This window comes from Diabrotica virgifera, chromosome 4 (assembly GCF_917563875.1).
Source record: "Diabrotica virgifera virgifera chromosome 4, PGI_DIABVI_V3a".
NCBI lineage: Eukaryota > Metazoa > Arthropoda > Insecta > Coleoptera > Chrysomelidae > Diabrotica > Diabrotica virgifera.
In genome coordinates, this window is record NC_065446.1 from 138250594 (window position 1) to 138270883 (window position 20290).

Here is a 20290-nt window from a genome sequence, read left to right on the forward strand (position 1 = left end):
TTAAAAAGAAGCCACATCTCGATAAAAGGTGCCTTATCAGAAAAATACAAAGAGGCAAAAAAGTTTTAAAAACACTGTGTTTAACTAATGGTATCGCAGCAATAGTTTAATTGGAACGTACACAAACATTTGGGGGGTTTAAAGGAACAAAACCCCCATAAAAATTTTATGTAAACATATTAAAAAAGAAGCCGCAACTCAATAAAAACTGTCTTATCGAAAAAATACTAAGAGCCAAAAAAGTTTTAAAAACATTGAATTTAACTAATGGTACCACAATAATAATTGCATTGGAACGTACACAAAAGTTTGGGGGGGTTTAAGGGAACAAAACCCCCATAAATTATTTATGGGGTGCACAAATTTTACTATAATTTTGTTTTAAGATTTTTCTGCCATAAGAATGCCCCATGTCCATTTTTAATTAAAAATCTCTAATAGTTTTCGATATATTCTAAAAAATCGATTTTCATTTTGTAACTTCAAAGGGCTGTAACTTTTTTTATGTGCATATTAGTACTAAGGAAGTTAGGTTCATTCGAACTATTTTTGGTCCCAGAATATGTGATTTAATTTATGACCTGTATTTTTGTTACACCCTGTAGATTAAGATTCTACTTATACATAAGAATACTGTAACTTCTAGTTATTGGTTAAGAAACTCTGCTATTGAATGTTTTTTTGCAGAATATAATATAGATTCCTTTACTAACTCACTGGATGGGATCGGTAAATAGATGTCAAAGGTAGAATTTCTGGTGGAATAGTCATGTCTAGGTCTTGCTGGAAAGACATATAGATGTTTACGAATTAAGCACACAGTTTCTAAAATATACAAAAAAGATCATGTTAGAATCCTGTGATCTTTGAAGTAGCTTCTGCAATGTGTTGTTCTTCTGAGCCCAAACAGATATCTTATTGCTCTTTTTTGTAATTTAAAAATAACATCGGATTAGGCAGCTGTACCAGAACCCCAAAAAGGCAGACCATATCGAAGATGGGACTCGAACAATGAAAAGTATGATATTTTGGAAGAGGCTAAATCCATTTCCATAGATCTTATTGCAAAGCAAGCTGAGGAGTTTCTTGCTTAACACATCGATATGAACGGAGCATTTAAGGTTGCTATCTAAAAAATACCAAGAAACTTTAAAGAATCAACGATACTGATCTGGTTGTTATGAAGAGGTAAGGGTTGAAGAGTTCCTTTATAGGGTAATGCTACTGTTTTGTCTACGTTAAAAGAGAGTAAATTAGAATGTGACCAGGATTTTATTGTGAGTAGATCAGAAGTTATAGTAGCATGAAGAGTTGCGATATTTGAGTTGCTCCAAGTAATACTGGTATCGTCAGCAAAAAGAAAAACTTTTCCATCGATTTTTAAACTAGTGATGTCATTAATAAAGATAAGGACAAGTAGAGGACCCAATACTGAACTTTGTGGTACCCCACATACAACATTTTTGAGACTAGAGTCTGTATCATTTGCTCTAACCAGTTGTTTCCTATTATCCAAGTAAGATTGAAACCAGTTCAAAGAAATACCTCGAATTTCATAGAAATCTAATTTTTTTATCAAAATGTCGTGATTTACACAATCAAAAGATTTGGCATAATCACAAAAAACAGTGGCAGTGTGGAGATTATTGTTTACTGCTTGATAAACCTCATGTAGTATAGAAAACATGGCATCGGTGGTACATTTATTATTTAAAAAGCCGAACTGATTTTGTGATAAAATCTTGTTATCAACGAGAAAGGACATAAGTCGGGCTTTTATGAGTCTTTCAATAATTTTGGAGAGTACCGGTAGTAATGCAATAGGTCTATAATTGCAGGCAATAGATTTTTCACCACCTTTATGAAGAGGAATAATGATGGCCGTCTTTAGGCACTCTGGAAATTTACCTTTCTCAAAAGAATCAATAATTAGAAAGATGAGGACTCCCAACACATTGTCTGGGAGATTTGAGAAAATTTTTATGGATAGTCCATCGGTACTACAGCAATTTGCTTTTGATACTATTGATTGTTTGGATCAGTTCAGATTTATCAACCGGTCTTATAAAGAATGAATTCGAAACCTTTCTTGAATTAGGGAGATAGAAAATGGAATCTTGTTGTGACACAATAATTGATGTTATATTTTTACTCACATTAACAAAGTATTCATTTAGATTTTCTGGGTCTGGAAGGGAAAATGTTTGAGCTGTGTGAGTTTTATTACGAAGATCGTTTATTATGGACCAAGTTTCTTTTGCAACACTTTTAGCCGAGCCGCACACCAAAGAAACATGAAACGAAAAACATGAAACATGAAACGAAAAACATGTTTCATGAAACTAAAACACTGCTAAACAAATCTCAAAGTCCGCCTACCAATGAAACGAGTGTGATTCATGCTCATGACACATTTTTATTTTCGGAGAGTTTCATAAATGGCCAGACGTATATTTGTTTAGCACTGTTTTATTTCCATGAAACGTAATTTACGTTTCATGTTTCTTTGATGTGCTTCTGAGACGATTTGTGCCTTAGAGCTTCTGAGACGATTTTAATAGTACAATTTTTTAACCGATTTTATAAGTTTTAAATAAATTGCCCTGTACTTGGTGATATATTCCGTAACAGAGACGTTGGTAGTAAATTTCTTGATATACAGTACTGAACGCATGTTTTTGGCTGATATGCGGACACCTTTGGTAGTCCAGGGTTTGCGATGTTTTTGCTTAATTGTGATTAAAGGAAATGCTTTATTGAAGATACAGACAAGCTTATTCAAAAAATCACTGAAATTATAATCGACGTCCATAGAAGGAAAGTGCCACTCAGAGGTTAAGCATAAATTTTGGAATTTACGAAAGTTCCGACCGGAAAAAATCCTGCCTAAACGTCGAGTTTCCGAGGAGGACTTGCTAAAGATGTTAAACTTCGTATAAACCGCTTCATGATCAGATAGTCCCGCATTAACAGTTGTAGCGCAGACATCACGGGGTGAGAAATCTGAGACAATATAATCAATAATGGTAGTTGAAGTTTTTGTAATCCTTGTAGGAGAATCAACGTGCATTGATAGACCATATGATTCAAATATGTTGACCAGGGATATTTGTGTAGCACAAGCAGCAGCATAATTAATTCGCTGGCTTCCTTTCAGTAATATCACTCCCAGTTAAACCTGGCTTTCGAAGAGTCTATTTCGAAAGATGCCATTATACCAGCAACAAAGAATTGCAAATTTTTTGAGTGTAGATGCAACAAAATTGTAAACCATATTGTAATTATATGTGTATGTCCCTTCGTAGTGCAACTCTTAGCAATTAATCTAAGTTTATTTATTCAAAAAACAAGTAAAGCTGGCTAAAAATTTGTTTTAAATAAAATATAAAGTGATAAAAAGATGAGTATAAAATTTATTTAACAAAAATTAACATTCATAAATTAAGCGACTTCGTTTTTGACAGGGTCGTGGCAAATTTTTTCAGTCTCGGTTTCAATGGCTTTGTGGAATTTGGCGAAAGAGCTAAGAGTGACTGGGTTCTTGCAGTACTGTCCGTGGAAGTCGGAGGAACATTTCTTGATTTTGGGCAAGAGTCTGAAATCAAAACATTTTTTTGGTTAGCAAACATAGTTTAAACAAATTCTCGACTACTGATAATATTACAGAGAGTTCGTAAAAGAACTGCTGTTAGAAATTCTTAACAGGTTGACTGCAATTAGAAGCATACCGTGATGCACGGGCAATTTGATCCTACAGCCACGAGAATCAACAATATTGATTCTCGATTGTATGTAAATATTGCAGGATGAAAATATTCCCGACTGAAAGGAACTTTTTTTTCACTACGGTGACAGTCTAAGTGTTAATTTTAATATTTTTATAGATGCTATGATTTGCTGTGTCGGTGTCTGTATTGTTTTCTGTTTTGAGGATTTGTATCAAATCCTGCATCTTCTGCTTCTATACCATGAAATATATTATACGATTTAGTATTGGTCTCTTCTGTCACAAAGATATAATTTTCTACTAAAATATATACTTATTTCTATGGACCTTCCACACATCTCTAGCACTCATTGTTTATTATTAAAGAATTTTGTTTCAAATGCTGCTCTTTCTGGATATATGGTCAAAGATTGTCCAAATCTATTAATTTTTGTTGCCTCGAATTTTCTTCTGTTGTTTTCGAGGATTCTGTCTGTATTTGAACCATAGCTTAGACTACTTGTATGTTACATTTTTGTTATTTTCCAATATCAGAACTTTTTCATATTCCGCTTGAGTTGGAAATTGTTATTATGAGTGTTATTCATTGTCTGACTTTTCTGTCGTGTTTCCTGTTATATCAAATGTAACTCACTAAGTATCTATAGACATTAAGAGTTACTATTTCTTTATTCTATTAGGATGTTTACTGGTCAACTACTATTAGAAGACAATAGTTTTTGTGTAGGTATGCATTTCAAGACTTAATTTTTAATATTCTTCATGCAGTTTCCTCCCCACATATTCCTCAAAGATTTCCTTCTCTAGAGTACAGTGAATAGTCCCCAGTACATCGTCCTTTTTTTTGAAAATGGCTATAAAAGTCTTAAAAATGGTCTTAACTGCTTCTTTTGAGCAAGTCTATCACTTTCTAAAAATTTTCAGAGTGCAGGTTGGAGGCGTTCCCGCACGCACAACACCTAAATTGGTAGCTCCAGTGCGATTATGTATGTATTGTTATTGCAAAACTATAATTTTTAATTTTAGTCAAAACATTATACGTTAAAATAAAAAATTATTTTTGTCGGACAAAAAAGAGGGAGCGATCGTCGAGTCCGACACCCGGAAGATGTCACTCTAGCGGAGTACAGTTTTATTATTATAAACTTTTTATTTTCTAATGAAAGTAGGTACTTATAATTAATTACATAAGATTCTCGATCTCTTGTCCGACAAATTTACAGCCACGTTTCTTTAGTCCGACAACGTAAATATGTTAATTATGACAGTTTATGTTTTGCGATTAAAAAAGTTGTAATTTTAATTTTTTTAACTTTCAAATAAAACGTGTTCATTAAAAAGTAAGCAGCCGACAAAAAAAAAATGACCCAAACTTATAAAAAACGAAATTTGCTATTTTTCCTTATTTTTGAATTTGGTACCATAGTGCACGCAACAAAACGAGCCCATAAACAATGTTTCAGATTTTTGTACTCATTTTCAAAAAAGGATGGTGTACTGGGGACTAGTATACTTATTTCTCTTCAAGATCGATTTCAATTCTATTGCATTTTTGGTTCTGTCGACTTAATACTTATGCCACAGATATTAATTTTAAATAGTATCGGTAAATAGTATACGGAAGCTTCTCGGAAACCTTCACTCCCTTTTTGCTTATTTAATTTATTTTATGTATATTAGACTACCACTTATAATTTTGCACATACAGATACAAAGGACATGCCGGAATCAAAGAAAATGAGATAGTGGATGAAATGGCAAAGAATTCAGCAACTTTAAATGAAATAGTAGATTTAACAATCTCCAGCGATTACATTCCCGAATTGCATAAAAAATTAAGAAAAAAATGGGAAACTATTTGGCTTAAGTTTGTACAAACTTCGAGGAATCCATACACTAACATACACCCACAACTTCCGCAAAATATCCCACATATATTTGATTATCACGTTACCCGATTTTATTCCACATCCCTAAGTCGCTTAAGATTAAACCATGGCAATTTTCCTGCACATTTAGCTAAAATAGGAATGCGTATCAACTCTCTCTGTTCATGTGATAACTACTCTACTGCAGATTTAAATCATATAATCTTTAATTGTGAACTTAATAAAAACCATACGAAAGCACTAATTGCTAGACTTCAGGAGCGGAATGTAAGTTTACCGCTGAATATTTCACATCTACTAAGCTTCAATACCAAAACTATTAATGATATTATCATACAATTTCTTAAAGATTCTAAAATAAAAATTTAATATGACATCTTCAATCTTCAACTTTCAAATATCTGTGGCAAAAAGTTTATCTAATGCCATCCCCTCTTTGTGAACACACACACAGATATTCTGCTTATAACAACAATAATTACAAGTCATCCAATAGATATCAACTATTTTTTTATTAAACGAATTTAAAATTTCCTTACGTCGTGACTATTAATTTTCAGGTTTTAAAATTTTCTAAAAAAAAAACAACAAAGAAATATGCGAACAATACAGTAGCGAACCAACTCTAGCACAAGACACTGAACTGCAAAGATTACGATGGGCAGGGCACGTGGTCCGCATGCATGAGAATATAATCCCCAGAAAATTACTAAATGCAAGAATACAAGTAAAAACACCTGTTGGAAGACCAACAATGAGAGGGGAAGACGAAGTAGATGAGGATACCCAAACCTCCTAAAAACGCGTTCATGGAAAAGAACAGCAGTAAATCGAGATGATTGGAGAAGCTTGCTGAAGGAGGCCAATGCCCGGTTTGGCCTGTAGTACCATTGGGTGGATCTTTTCTTCTTCTTCACGTGCCATCTCCGCGACGGAGGTTGGCAATCATCATGGCTATTCTGATCTTAGATGCTGCTGCTCTGAATAGTTCGGTTGATGTGCATCCGTACCATTCCCTTAAGTTACGCAACCACGAGATTCGTCTCCTTCCTACACTTCTCTTGCCCTGGATTTTCCCCTGTATAATCAACTGAAGTATGTTGTATCTCTCATTACGCATAACATGCCCCAGGTACTGCAGCTTTCGTGTCTTGATGGGTTCCAATATTTCCAGTCTTTTGTTGACTCTTCTCATGACTTGGATGGATGGATGGAAGAAAATTTACAATTATAAAGTAAAAAAAATATACTCACGTGCAAATGTTTTCAGTGGTAGGAAGCTGTTTACTGTGATCCCAGCTTTCAACTTCAGTGGGGACAGCTTTGCAGGATTCGATTTTTTCAAGACTTGAGAAACTCTTCCATTGGCATGGATTGAATAATTCTAAAATAAGTAAAAATGATAATTTTGTATGTTTTTTCTTCTTTATTTTAAGTTACACATATTGAATAATAATTATTCGCTAAGTTTAAAGTAGTTTTTAAAATTTTTAAGTGGTTTTTGATTTTCACATCAGGTGCCAAGTGTGGATATTATCATGATGGCATCTTCTTCTTAAGGTGGTTGTCCGTTCCGAACGTTGGCGATCACTCTGGCTATGATTATTTTGTTGGTTGCTATACGGAATAATTGTGTTGAGGTCTTTCTATACCATGCTCTCAGGTTATACCAAGCCAGGATATTCTTCTTCGTTATGGGGCCCTTTTTCCTTTAATTTTACCTTGCAAAATTCATTGGAGCAGCTCGTATCTGCCTTGATTTCTCATTATATGTCCCAACTACTGCAGTTTACGGCTCTTCAGGATGTTAACCAAAACTGCGGTTGTGAAATACAAAAAACTGTTTTATTTTACAAAAAATCGATGTTATGTAATTCCTCAAGTTCTTTGTTTATAACAATCTTATCGACATCCGGATCAACTGTTACCCAAAAAATTCGTGTTCTACGGGTCAAAATACATAAAAAAACTTGGGTAAGTCCATTTAAATAAAGGAGCCCGTAGCACCCCCTCCTGGACACAGCACTAATTTGTTTATAAGCCAAAAAAATAGTTTATAACTTTAAAACATTGCTGAGGCTGCTTAAATAATCCGATTTCAATTCTGTAAAGTGCATTAGATAGATGGAGTACTTCTTTATATGTAAAAAAATTGACAAATCTTTGTATGTTCTAGTTTTTGTTGTGCAAAATTTTAAAAAAATTTAATTTAAAAAAAAAGTTTAGATTGCAAGGGTGTTAAATTAAGACATTTTTAACCAATCGTATCTGATAGAAAATTTAATTATCTTTGTTTTATTCCTATACGACTTTGTTACAAAATGAATCGTTTTAAAGTTATATGCAAAGAAAGTAGAAAAAAAACGAAATTTTTAAATATTTTATTTTTTTATTAATGTTCCGGGCATATTTATTATGAACGAAGTTATCACCTAACTTAGTCCGCAAAAATCCGAATGCTACACCTCTCACATCAACCCAAAAACAGATCCTTCCTGGTCTATACGGAATAAACGAAAAAATGTTTTCCACCTACCTCTTCCGAAAGTATACTTTTCCAGACCTGATTATAGGGAGCAAAGCTGTACTTTTCCTCCCTAGGGAGGAAAATATTTTTCCTCCCTAGGGAGGAAAAGTAAAAGTGACGTCATGGTATTTCATTCATGAAATATAACTTATTGACGCCCTGTACAATATCTATTTTCTATTACGAAGTATCTATACATTTTAACGTTTATTTATAAAACACCCTGTATTTTGCAGAATGGTAAAAAACAGTAAATTGTTATTTTGATTTAACAATGTTTACATTAATAATTTGACTTATATTTGACAGTTGACAGTTATATTGTACATACTTGTTAGTTTTAGTTCTAATAAATTTTGTTGGTTAGTTACATAAATAAATTAAGTAAAAATGAAAAAATGACTTGTTATTTGAGGAAGGTGGAAAAACCATATGTATAACATGGGAGTAAAGTGTCTTTTCCTCCCTTGAATGATTACTGCCCTCCGCTACGCGTCGGGCAGTAAACTTCATTCTCGGGAGGAAAAGTTACACTTTCCTCCCTTGTTATACAAATAGCTATTACGGAATTCTTCTGATTGATTTTTATACACAGATACGTGAAAAGATTCACACGTTCGATGGTATAGTTGTCTATTGGATATTATTTTCATTGTCAGGTATTCTTTTGACGGTGATGTACTTCGTTTTTGTTTCGTTTATTTTAAGCCCTCTTTTTCGAGCTTCAGGAAAAGTTTCCTTGAACTTTTTCATTAGTCGCTGCTTGCTACTATTACTAAAATAGCTACAGCATTTGCATATGCAGTAACTTGTACTCTTTTGGTATTTATATGAACAATTACCTTGGTTTTTCTAATTATTTCCTCAAGAACTAAGATATTGAGGCATAATATACCCTACCTATTTACAATTATCTCTTTCCCAAAAATTTCAAAGTTTCAAGAAACAACTTACCCAATACTTGTTCTACTGTAGAAGCGCAAGCTTGTTTCCAAATAGCAAGAACAACTCCCTCAGCTAAGGCGGGAAGTTCTTTGGATTCATCTGGCAAACATCCGCTAACTAATTCAATGACTGGCTTGGCGCATTTTTCAATGGCACGTTGGGCGGTAGCGCAGACGGTACTATCACCAATGGTGATATCTTCAATGCAGTTGGCGAGGTCGTCGATGGTATCCTGTAAGTTTGTTTACAATTATTAATAAAATAGGATGAGAAGAAATATTGCTATAGTAAATTAAGAGTTAATTAAGAGAGAACTCACACAAAGTAAAAAAGAAATAAATAAGCTGAGAGACAAAGACGAAAAGGCAACAACAGACAAACAGAACATTCTGAAAATAACTAGAGAGTTTTATAAAGACCTCTGTACCAGCCAAAGACCACAAGACAATTTCCCGACACGAGTAAGGACTCTCATAAATCAGGGATCTGAAGTACTTTTACCCACTACAGTGGCAGAAGTAGGAGCAGCACTAAAGGAAGAAATGGATAACAATCGATCGCCTCGTGAGGATAGACTCATTATTGAGGCAATAAAAATAGGAGGAGAAATCCTATTAAAATCTGTAAGCGAATTGTTTAATAAATGCTTACATGTGGGTATGATCCCAAAAGACTGGAACAATGCAGTGATAGTCTTGTTACACGAAAAAATTTATTACTAAATTAGAAAATTATAGACCCATCAGCCTCTTGACACATATATCTACAATTTTTTTATGAAAATCTGAATGAAGAGACTAACACCTAAACTTGTTTTCTATCAGCACCTAAACTTGTTTCAGAGCAAAATACGACTTAAAGGTTTAAACTCACTGTACTTTTTAAAAAGACCCTTTATTAACTTTTACAAATATACTTCACTTTTAATTGATCGAAAATAACTGAAATTAATTACAATGATATTACTTTTATATAAAATCTAAATGCTGAATATAAAAGGTAAAACTGCTGATTGCGATCGCTGACCTCTGGGGATATTGCACCATAATTTCTCCATCCCCTTGAGAAGTTTTGTGAGGGATGAACAAAACTGAATCCGGATCGGCTACATCCTCTTCTTCTTCGTCTTCTTCCATTTTCTTCTTTTTCCATAACTCTCGTAATTTGTAAACCAGGAGAATGATAAGGGCAATTGCCAGGAAATATATTGGTGGTGTCCACAGATGATAATGGTCCATTGTTGTTAGGGACACGGGTTGGAGTCTTTCTTCTTCGGTTGAGAGTTTATGCATTTCATCTAATTGGATTCTGTCTAACTTTAGAGGCTTCACTGTTGGATCTTCTCCTTGGAATTTAATTTGGATCTTTGGCAGGGTTAAAGGTTCTTCTTTTACTGCTGCTTTGGAGTTGATGTAAACTTCGTTGTTGGTTCTGAACTCGCATCCTGAGGGTAGTTCTATCAGGAATGTTCCTTCTAGTACTTCAATTTTGGAAGTAGAACTGTGGGTGGAAATTTTAGTAGCTTTTGGAAAAACAGCAATATAGTGGGCTTCAGATACTTTTTGGATAATTGTTGTGCTAATTGTGATCGGCACGTTTTGACATTGAGCGGCGTCGTTGGATAATTTTAGGAATTGATTTATGCAGTCATCGGTGTCTGTATTTTCTTGAGGGAACTTCTCTGGACCAGTGGTTCCCAACCTTTTTCCCTTGATCGCCCCCTTAGACAGGTTTCACCAGTTGTGAATACTATAATCGCCCCCCCCCCCCCCACCAATTAAATCAAAACAAAAGTAATTAATCAGTACAATATTTATTTATTTTTCTTATTCTTCTTCTTCTTCTTCTTCTTCTTCACGTGCCATATCAGAATTATCCGAAGTTGGCGATCACCATTGCAAAGGCTTCTCGATCTTCTGCAATATGGAATAATTGTCCTGCATTTGGTATCTGAGTCCATTCTCGTATGTTTTTTAACTAAGACCCTCTTTTTAACCCTCTATTTTTCCTTTAAGGATCAGTTGTAATATTTTATATCGACTTCCCCTCACTATATGTCCTAGATAAGACATTTTTCGATGTTTAACAGTCTTTAGCAGTTCTCTATCTTTGTTGACCCTCCTTAGTACTTCCTCATTATTTTTCCTTGCTGTCCAAGGTATCTTCAGCATTCGTCTATAAATCCACATTTCCAATGCTTCAATTTTGTTCATGATCAATACTTTTAGTGTCCATACTTCTGCACTATACAAAAGTACAGACCAAACATAGCACTTAACCATTCTTTGTCTTAGTTCTAAACTGAGATGATTATTGCAAAGAAATGACTTCATTTTCATAAAAGTAGTTTTAGTCATTTCTCTTCTACGTTTTATCTCTAGTCTGGATCTAGTTGGTCCGTTATCACAGTTCCCAAATATGTCATTTTGTGAACTTTCTCAACTTGGACTCCGTTTAATTGAAGCTTCGCATCGGGATGTGAGTCACGACTAAACACTAAAAATTTGGTTTTGTTTGAGTTTATTTTATTTTAATGCCCATTTCCTCATCTACCTCGTGAATACGACCAAGCAGAATTTGGAGACTTTCAATAGTATCTGACTAAATTACTGTATCGTCTGCATATCTAATCACATTAAGTAGTTCCCCGTTGATTTTTATTCCATATGGCTGTCTCTCAAGTGCCTTTTTAATAACTGGTCCGAGTAAACGTTGAACAATGTTGGCGACAAAATGCACCCTTGTCTGACTCCTCGTTGTATGGAGATTTCATCGGTGTATTTATCCCAATTTTTACGATAGCAGTTTGATTCCAGTACAAATTTTTAATGACACTAATATCCTTGTCATCTATTCCGATATTTTTCAATATTTGCATTAATTTTATATGCTGTACTTTATCGAATGCCTGTTGGAAGTCCACGAGACATGCAAATACATCTTTTCTTTGGTCACGGCATTTTTGAAATAGGATGTTAAGCGTAAAAAGTCTCCCTGGTTCCCATAGCATTTTATTATTAAATTATTTTTACATTTCGTAAAATGATAAATGGTTAGTAATAATTGGTTATTTCGCATTTGGGCCTGGCGTCCCTCAATAATTTTTGGCTGGCTCACATAATTTTGTCTGGCTCAATGTTGGTTAATAGCAACCTCAAATCCCCTCTTTCGATTATATCGAGCCTATTTCTTTGTTTGTTTTTCAATATACCTAGAGAACTAAAACATTTCTCTCTTAGATATGTTGTGGAGAATGCTAATAACAGTAATTTGATTGCATTTCACAAGATTGGATACACTTCTTTTATCCGCGGCCAAAATCTTTCATACCCACACTCCCGAACCCGAAACGTGGCTTTGCAACGTCCACGCTGAAAGGATCGATAAACCAAGTTTGCGTTTTCAGACTAGTCAAATCTTGGAATCGGGACTGCAGATCTTCTTTCAATGTTTGAAGGACAAGGCAATATGTTTGAAGATCCTGAGAATCACTACAAGAAGATTTCAAGTTGGGAATTTAGTGAGATCTCTTGTCTGTATATTTTCTTAAAAAATAGATAGTTTGTCAATGAACGCTCCGACTACTCCCTTCGATTTGGCCATATTTATGTTCTTTCGTTGTAGTTGCAGGTTCGTTTCATTTAATTTTTCAAAATCTGATAAGTAAGTGATGTCATTTCGCTTATCTTGTTGGGCTGTACTCAGTGTGAGGTCAGTAGTATTAAAAAATTCAATAACAATATCCATGAGACTGAAGAGCTGTCGTAAGCAATTACCTTTAAAAAGCCGGTGGACTTCCATATGTAGTAGTAATGTATTAAATATCTCATCATTTTCTTCACAGAGTGTACGAAATATTCGATTATTCTTTGGTTTTGCTTTAATTTTATTTACTGCATTTATGACAAGACGACCACAACTTCGGCCGTTCGCTTATTGTTCGAGTCAGATCAGCAGGGTCGTCAGATCAGCAGGCTACTCTCATCATTCTTATCCCACTAGTATCTCTTTTTCTTTTGTGTGGATGTTCGCACAATACGAACGCTCGATCAAAGGAAAAGGCAGAATTTATTATAATGTATTACTTACCTGTAGAATTAAATTGTATGATGATTAATAGCCCTCTGTTACTAGACGAGATGTTTGGTTATTACCTGCATTGGTTCATATTTACCTTTTATTATCCTGTGTATATCCGATCGAAAGTACATATTGTATTTTTTCTCAATTACCCATTTCTTGTTTCTCGGATGCTGATCGACTCCTTTTCTCTATTGTCCCCCATATCGCCCCCTTTTCTCTATTGCCCCCCATATCGCCCCCTTTTCTCTATTGCCCCACATATCGCCCCCTTTGCTTTATCGCCCCCAGGGGGGCGATCGCCCCCCGGTTGGGAATCACTGCTCTGGACAGATGAATTTCTTCAATTCGTTTTTTCTGCATGGTAGGTCCATGCATTGAAAAAGTTCCGGATTAGAAACTAAATATGGCCCAGGTGGGATAATTATTGTATTGTTGATGGTTGGAAGTGAATATAAATGAAAATATGTAAATACTTTGGAATGAAGAATGGGGAAATGTAAGATAAAGACTAGAGAATGGTTGGAATAGTAACCATCTACTTCTACTATCTCGTAGTATTTCATCAGATCTTCTTCTTGGAGGTATGGTAGCTTAGAAGCTGGGTGATGTTCTAGCATCTTCTGGATGGTCCATCTGATTTTGTCTGGTTTTATAAGTCCATTGTGAAGAGTTTTGATTTTTGCAAACGTAATTGCTGTCTGTAAGTCATCTAATATTTGTATGATAGTTTGTAAGGCTAAATTCATCTGGTCTAGAACGTTTCGAACTTGCATGTAGTGGTTGAAATCAAATACGAATTGATTTAAATCCGTTGTGATTCTGTTGGTTTCTGCTGCTATTATCTCTTGATTGTGGGTTAGCAACGTTACTGTCTCATTATAGTTGTTCATTATTTTCTTATTAAGGCTTAATTGGTTGTTGATGTTGCTAATAATATTTTGTTGATTAAGTTCAAGTGTCTGAATTGCAGCATCATATCTTACTGCATCTTCTTGATCTAAGTTCCCTGATGTGGATTTTATAATACTTCCTAAGCCATTGATAAGACCTCTTTTATTTCTGGTTGCTGGATAAATTGAGTCGAGTTTCTCTTGGGCTGTTGTGAGGAGATATTGCAATGTTTGGTCGAAGTTCTGTAGACTGTCGAAGTACGGTTTGCTGAGTCCATTTTCTATAGCTATGGTTGTAGTTTGATATTGAGATTCTAATATTTCGATTTCTTGTGCTATTGGTTCTAATTGGAAATAGTGGATGAAATCGTGAGTGCTAGTTTGGATTCTGGCTTCTCCGATCTTAACAGGAAGGATCCCTGGATTGTCTCGAAGGTCCTGGATCTTCACTTCTTGGGCTGTTACTGAGATACATCTTTAAAGTATTTTTGGGGTTAGTTTTCATTGGTGGTTGATGTTTAATGTTCTTCTTGTGCACCGTAGTATCTTGGGTATCAATAGTAACAGGATTGTTATTTTTGACTATTTTGGATGAAAATCTGGGGAGCAATTTGTTTCGTTTTACTGTTTTTCGAGTGTAGATTTTCGTGCTTGGTTTATATGTTATAGGTGAGTGTCGTTTTTCGTTAAATTTTTTAATATTTTTCTGTTTGCTCTCTTGTAATTTCTTATTTCTTTCTTTATACATCTCTTTTGTTTTCAGTCTGTGCTCCTGTGTGTAATTATTTATAAGTGTTCTGTTAATGTCAATGTCGAATGGATCTTGGGCATATATGTGGCCATTGAGAACGTTGATGGGCTTCTCTTTGGTAGCTGAGTGGATAGAGTTGTTGTATGCCATAATGGCGTAAAGCATCTGGTCTTTTATGTTAAGTGTTTTCTTTTTTTCTTTTAATTTTCGAAGATGCTCTATGATTGTGGAGTGAAATCGCTCCACCATTCCATTAGATTGCGGGGTATCAGGTGTTGTGTAGTGGATTAGAATCTTGTGAGTGTCCACGAATTCCTGAACGAGTCCATTTTTAAATTCGGTTCCACTGTCCGAAATTATCATATGTGGTAGTCCATGATGTGTGATGAATAACAGGAATGCGTTTAAAATGTTGATAGCGTTTGATCCTTCTATTGGGTATGCTTGTCCGTATTTTGAAAATGCGTCGATGATGGTAAGGAATTTTTGTCCTGCTGCTTGGAATGTGTCTACGTGAACAATTTCCAGTGGTTTCGTTGGTGTTGGGGTTAACATAAATTTCGGTTTTTCGGGATTTCTGTCGTATTTGTTTGTTTGACAAGTATCGCAGAGATTAATATATTCTTCTATGTCCTTTTTCAACGTTGGCCAATAATAGTGTTTTCTGATTTGAATTTCTGTTTCGTTAATTCCTCTATGGTTTGTTTTTCCTTGGTGATAGTCTTGTACGATGGCTTTTTGTCTCTCTGTACTGTTTATATCTTCTAAGAGGTTGTTGCATTTGACAAGATCAAATGCAGAATTCTTGAATGTTTCACGAAGTATGTTGCAGACAGTCTGGTAGAGTTCATCAGTTTCGAATAGGATGGCGTATTTCTTTTTTGTATCAACGTAATTTTTGAAGAAGTTGAAAATATCATTTTTTTGGTCGCTTTTAACGAGTTGGACGTGCATTCTTTTCTTTGTTACGAAGCACTGTTCTGTTATAGGTTTTGCAGGATTGTAGTTTACCAATTTGAATATGATTTGATTGTTGTAACAATTCAATGGTCTTTCGCTGATTGGAATTCCGAGTATTGGGTTTTCTTCTGTAGAATGCTGGGTACCGTCTGTGTTCTTGTCTTGTTGATATAGAGAACTTGTTGGCTGACTTTCAATTTTTTGATTTTGATCGTAATCAGGTACGACAGATAGATGTTCATTGACATCAAAAACAAGAGCGGGAGCGAATGCCACGGCCATAGTATCTAATTGACTAGCCAGCAGGAATTGAGCAACTGAGTTATTTTGCGAAATAGAAGCAGCACCAGGTTCGACAATCGATTCACTAATAGTTGCAAGAGAATTACTAAATTTAGGCGATGAAATTTGTGAAGCAATTAAATTAGGATTAGAAAAAATATTAAATTTGCTTACAGATAGAAGATTATGCTTTGGTGCATTTCTTTTCGAAGGAACTGGCTTCTTTTCTGATTTCTTCTTATCGTCTTTCGGCATATAAATGGATTTTTACACTTTGACACTGGCCTTACGTACACTTCTGGGGTAGAACTACTATGGTTTTCCCTGGAAGTTGGTTCGTAGCGGGTAAACGTTTAGAAACGACGAGGATCTGCTAAAGGACTCTCCCACTTTTCCTACTGCACTGTGCCACTTAAAGGTTTAAACTCACTAAGGTACTTTTTAAAATGACCTTTATTAACTTTTACAAGTATACTTCATGTTACTTTGCAAAGTCGACGTCATTGTCTTTGCAAAGAGACGCTAATTGTATCCGAACGTCTGCGGTCCCTCCGGTGATTACCGATCCCACAAGGACAGAAACCATATTCATTTATTAATTTATAATAAATGAAAAAATTTCTGACCCTGGTGAGATTCGAACCCACAACCTTTCGGATTTTTTCGATCCAAAGGCAGGCGCTCTTACCACTGAGCATTACTTAGCTCTTATTACATTATATTAACATATATATATATATATATATATATATATATATATATATATATATATATATGTAAATATATATATATATATATATATATATATAGCTCTTATTACATTAACATTACTGAGCTCTTACCACACACACTACACATTACTCCCCTGACTTAGTGATAAGTTATACAATTACGTGGCTAAAGGTTCTAGTTCTAAACCAAGGCCAAAATCAGAGAAAAAAAATATATACTTCACTTTTAATTAATCGAAAATAACTGAAATTAATTACAATGTTATTACTTTTATATAAAATCAAAATACTGAATATAAAAGGTAAAACTGCTGATTGCGATCGCTGACCTCTGGGGTTATTGCACCATAATTTACGACATAAATGACCATTTGCATACCAAAAAGATTTTAATTGAAAAATACATCGAGTACAATATACCACTGGTTCTTGCATTTGTCGATTACGAGAAAGCTTTTGATTCTGTAGAGTTTGAAACAGTACTGGAAGCCCTAAAGCAAATCCGAATCGATTACAGGTCTTCTTCTTCTTGTGTCACTCCTAACGGAGATTGGAAATCATCAAGGCTATCTTGACCTTGTTAACAGCTGACCTAAAAAGTTCATTAGTGGTGCAGCCAAACCACTCTCTCAAATTCCGCAACCATGGCATTCTTCTACGGCCTGGATTGCGTTTTCCTTCTATTTTCCTTGCATTATTAAACAAAAATATTGCATATTTTGTTTTTGAAGTATAACTTTTTCCTTTTAAAAAATTTTATACTCTTTATTGCTAAATCAGTTGAGCTGGACTATCCTACGTATATTTATTGTCAACTAACTTTCATATTGCAGAGTCACAACTAATTTGTAGAGAAATTAATAAAATAGTCTGATTTTGCGTATAACATTTAATTAGAAAGAGAAACAATAACGACAACATAACAATTTTTTACGGCAACATTGTAACAATTTAGTACCTAGTATTTCCTCCTCTAGTTCTAATGATTGCCTGCGTACTTCTAGGCATGCTCCGCAGAATATTTTGGATGGTTTCTTGCAGAAGTCGATTCCAGTCTTCCTGTGCAAGAATTCTTAATTCTGCAATTGGGTTTGGAGCTGGATTTCTTGCTCGTATACGTTTTTGTAGGATGTTCCATACATGTTCTATGGGATTTGCATCAGGGCTTATTGGTGGCCAGTCTAGAGCCTCAACCTCAACATCATCAAGATGTTATATGACTGTTCCTGTGGTGTGTACACGGGAATTATCATGCATTAGCACAAAGTTATCATACCCAATGAAGCCGGCATAAGGAAAAACATGCTCTTTAAGGATGTTCCGTATGTACCAGTCATCATTCATTCGAATATTCACCTCAATAAGCTCCGTACGACTCTCCCAACTAATGCCACCCCATAGCATTATAGAACCTCCACCAAAGCTAATATTTTGTACAAGATTACATTCTGCGAAACGTTCCCCAGACCCTCTGTATACTCGATCACGTCCATCTGGCTTCCATAATTGTATCCTCGTTTCATCTGTGAAAAGAACTCTTTCCCATTGATGTTCGTTCCAGTTAACGTGGGCTTTTGCAAAGTGCAACCTTTGAGGTTTATGCCGTGGTAGAAGAAGTGAAACACTGACAGGCCGTTTTGGATTCAAACCAACCTCTTTAAGTCTTCTAGTCACAATTTTGACTCTTACATTAACTTGTCTTGTGATCAGTAATTCATTTTTGAGATGGGGAGCTGTCAATGTACGATTTCGCAAAGATTTAAGTCTTAAATATTGGCCATCTCTTGGCGTTGTACATCTTTTTTCGTCCTTGACCAGGTCGCCGTTTGTATTCTCCAGTCTCATTGTTTCGCTTTACTATACGCGAAACAGTCGACTGATGAATATCCGCTATCCACGCAATATCTTCTTGTCTGTAGCCCTCATTTCTTAAAGTAACAATTCTAACAGTCACTAACTCGCTTAAATGTGGCATATCAGCAAGAAAATTGCAGAATCGAAAAATAAAACTCTCCAACTGACATATTCTAATTGACATTTCAACAAAACAAGAATTGTCAAGTCGCCAAAGCACACTTTTCATACTATGCAATGTTTGTTAATTTGTGACATTATTTTTTCATATTCGGTTATAAAGACTATGTTTAACCATTTATTTATCTCTAATAAATAAAAATACATCAAAAAATAAATAAAATAAATAGATAAATAAATAAAGAAAAAAATACTTAACATTTCAAAGATAAAAAATAAACAAATAATAACGATTGAAGATAAAATATGCAATATTTTTGTCCGTGAGTATTTTTTGAAGTAATGCGTATTTACGTCCTCTCATCAGGTGGCCCAGATATTCGAGTTTTCTTCGTTTTATCATTGACAAAATTTCTGGGACAAAAAGATTACAGGTACACATCACTAATCAAAAACATATATGAGGACAGTACATCAACTATACGGCTACACGAATAAACATAAAAATTTAGCTTAGGTCGAGGAGTAAGAATAAGTTAAGAATACTCAATGGTAAGTTATGGGCATCAATATAGATAGAGAAAGATTAAATCATTAATTTGAGGTTTGCAGATGATATATTAATCGCAGACAACTTGCAAGATACAGTTTCTGTGATACATTCGCTTAGAACTCTGTCTGAGGGAGGAGGATTAAAAATACACTTTGAGAAAACTAAACGTATGACAAATATCGTAATGAGTGGAAATATAACTATTGACAATAATACCATACAACAAAGAGACACTTGCAAATATCTAGCATACCAAATCAAAATAAGCAGAGACATGGGCAGCATTTGGCAAATTAAGCCATATTCTAAAAAGTCCACTTCTCAAGCAAAAGGTTTATGACCAATGCTTTTTGCCCATGCAAACTTATGGAGCCTTTAACATTGACGCAAAAATCCGCGAATAAACTCAGAGTTACACAACGAGCCATGGAACGTGCAATGCTGAACGTGAGCCTTCGAGATCACATAACAAACCAACAAATCAGGAAATGATCAGGAGTTCAAGACGTCATCGAAAGAATCACGACGCTTAAGTGGAACTGGGCAGGGCACTTAGCTAGAACACGAAATGGGCGGTGAACAAGATGAATCATAGAATGGAGGCCCAGAAACAATAAAAGAAGCCGAGGACGACCACCGAATAGATGGACCGATGACATCAAAAGAATATAGGTAAACTGGCTACAAGAGGTCCAGTGTAGAGAACACTGGAAAGAACTGAGGGAGGCCTATGTCCAGCAGTGGATACGATTGGCTGATTGATGATGAGATTAAGAGTTATTTTAAATCATACGCATCTTTGTAGTAGAAAATTTGAACTAGAAAACATACGCTTTTTTCTATTAGTGATTTTTCTGTGTGCTCAGTGATTCTATGGACCTGTTGGTTGCATGATTGTTTCTAAACCCAAATTAATGAAATTTTGAATTTTGAAATCATTGGTTAAAAGGTTTGGCGAATGCCGAACAAAATATTTCT

The 20290-nt window shown here is 34.9% G+C and overlaps 1 protein-coding gene across 1 annotated transcript in view; it reads right to left on the minus strand.

Annotated features, from left to right (window-relative positions):
* Positions 1-3393: 3393 nt before the first annotated feature.
* Positions 3394-20290, minus strand: part of LOC114339675 (uncharacterized) — a 34340-nt gene continuing 17443 nt past the window's right edge. Inside the window, exons 3-5 of the mRNA XM_028290342.2 lie at positions 9098-9320; positions 6871-7000; positions 3394-3595 (exon numbers count right to left, since the gene is read on the minus strand). Of these exons, the coding sequence (XP_028146143.1) occupies positions 3442-3595; positions 6871-7000; positions 9098-9320 (507 nt within the window). The 3' untranslated portion in view covers positions 3394-3441. The remainder of the gene's footprint in view (positions 3596-6870; positions 7001-9097; positions 9321-20290) is intronic.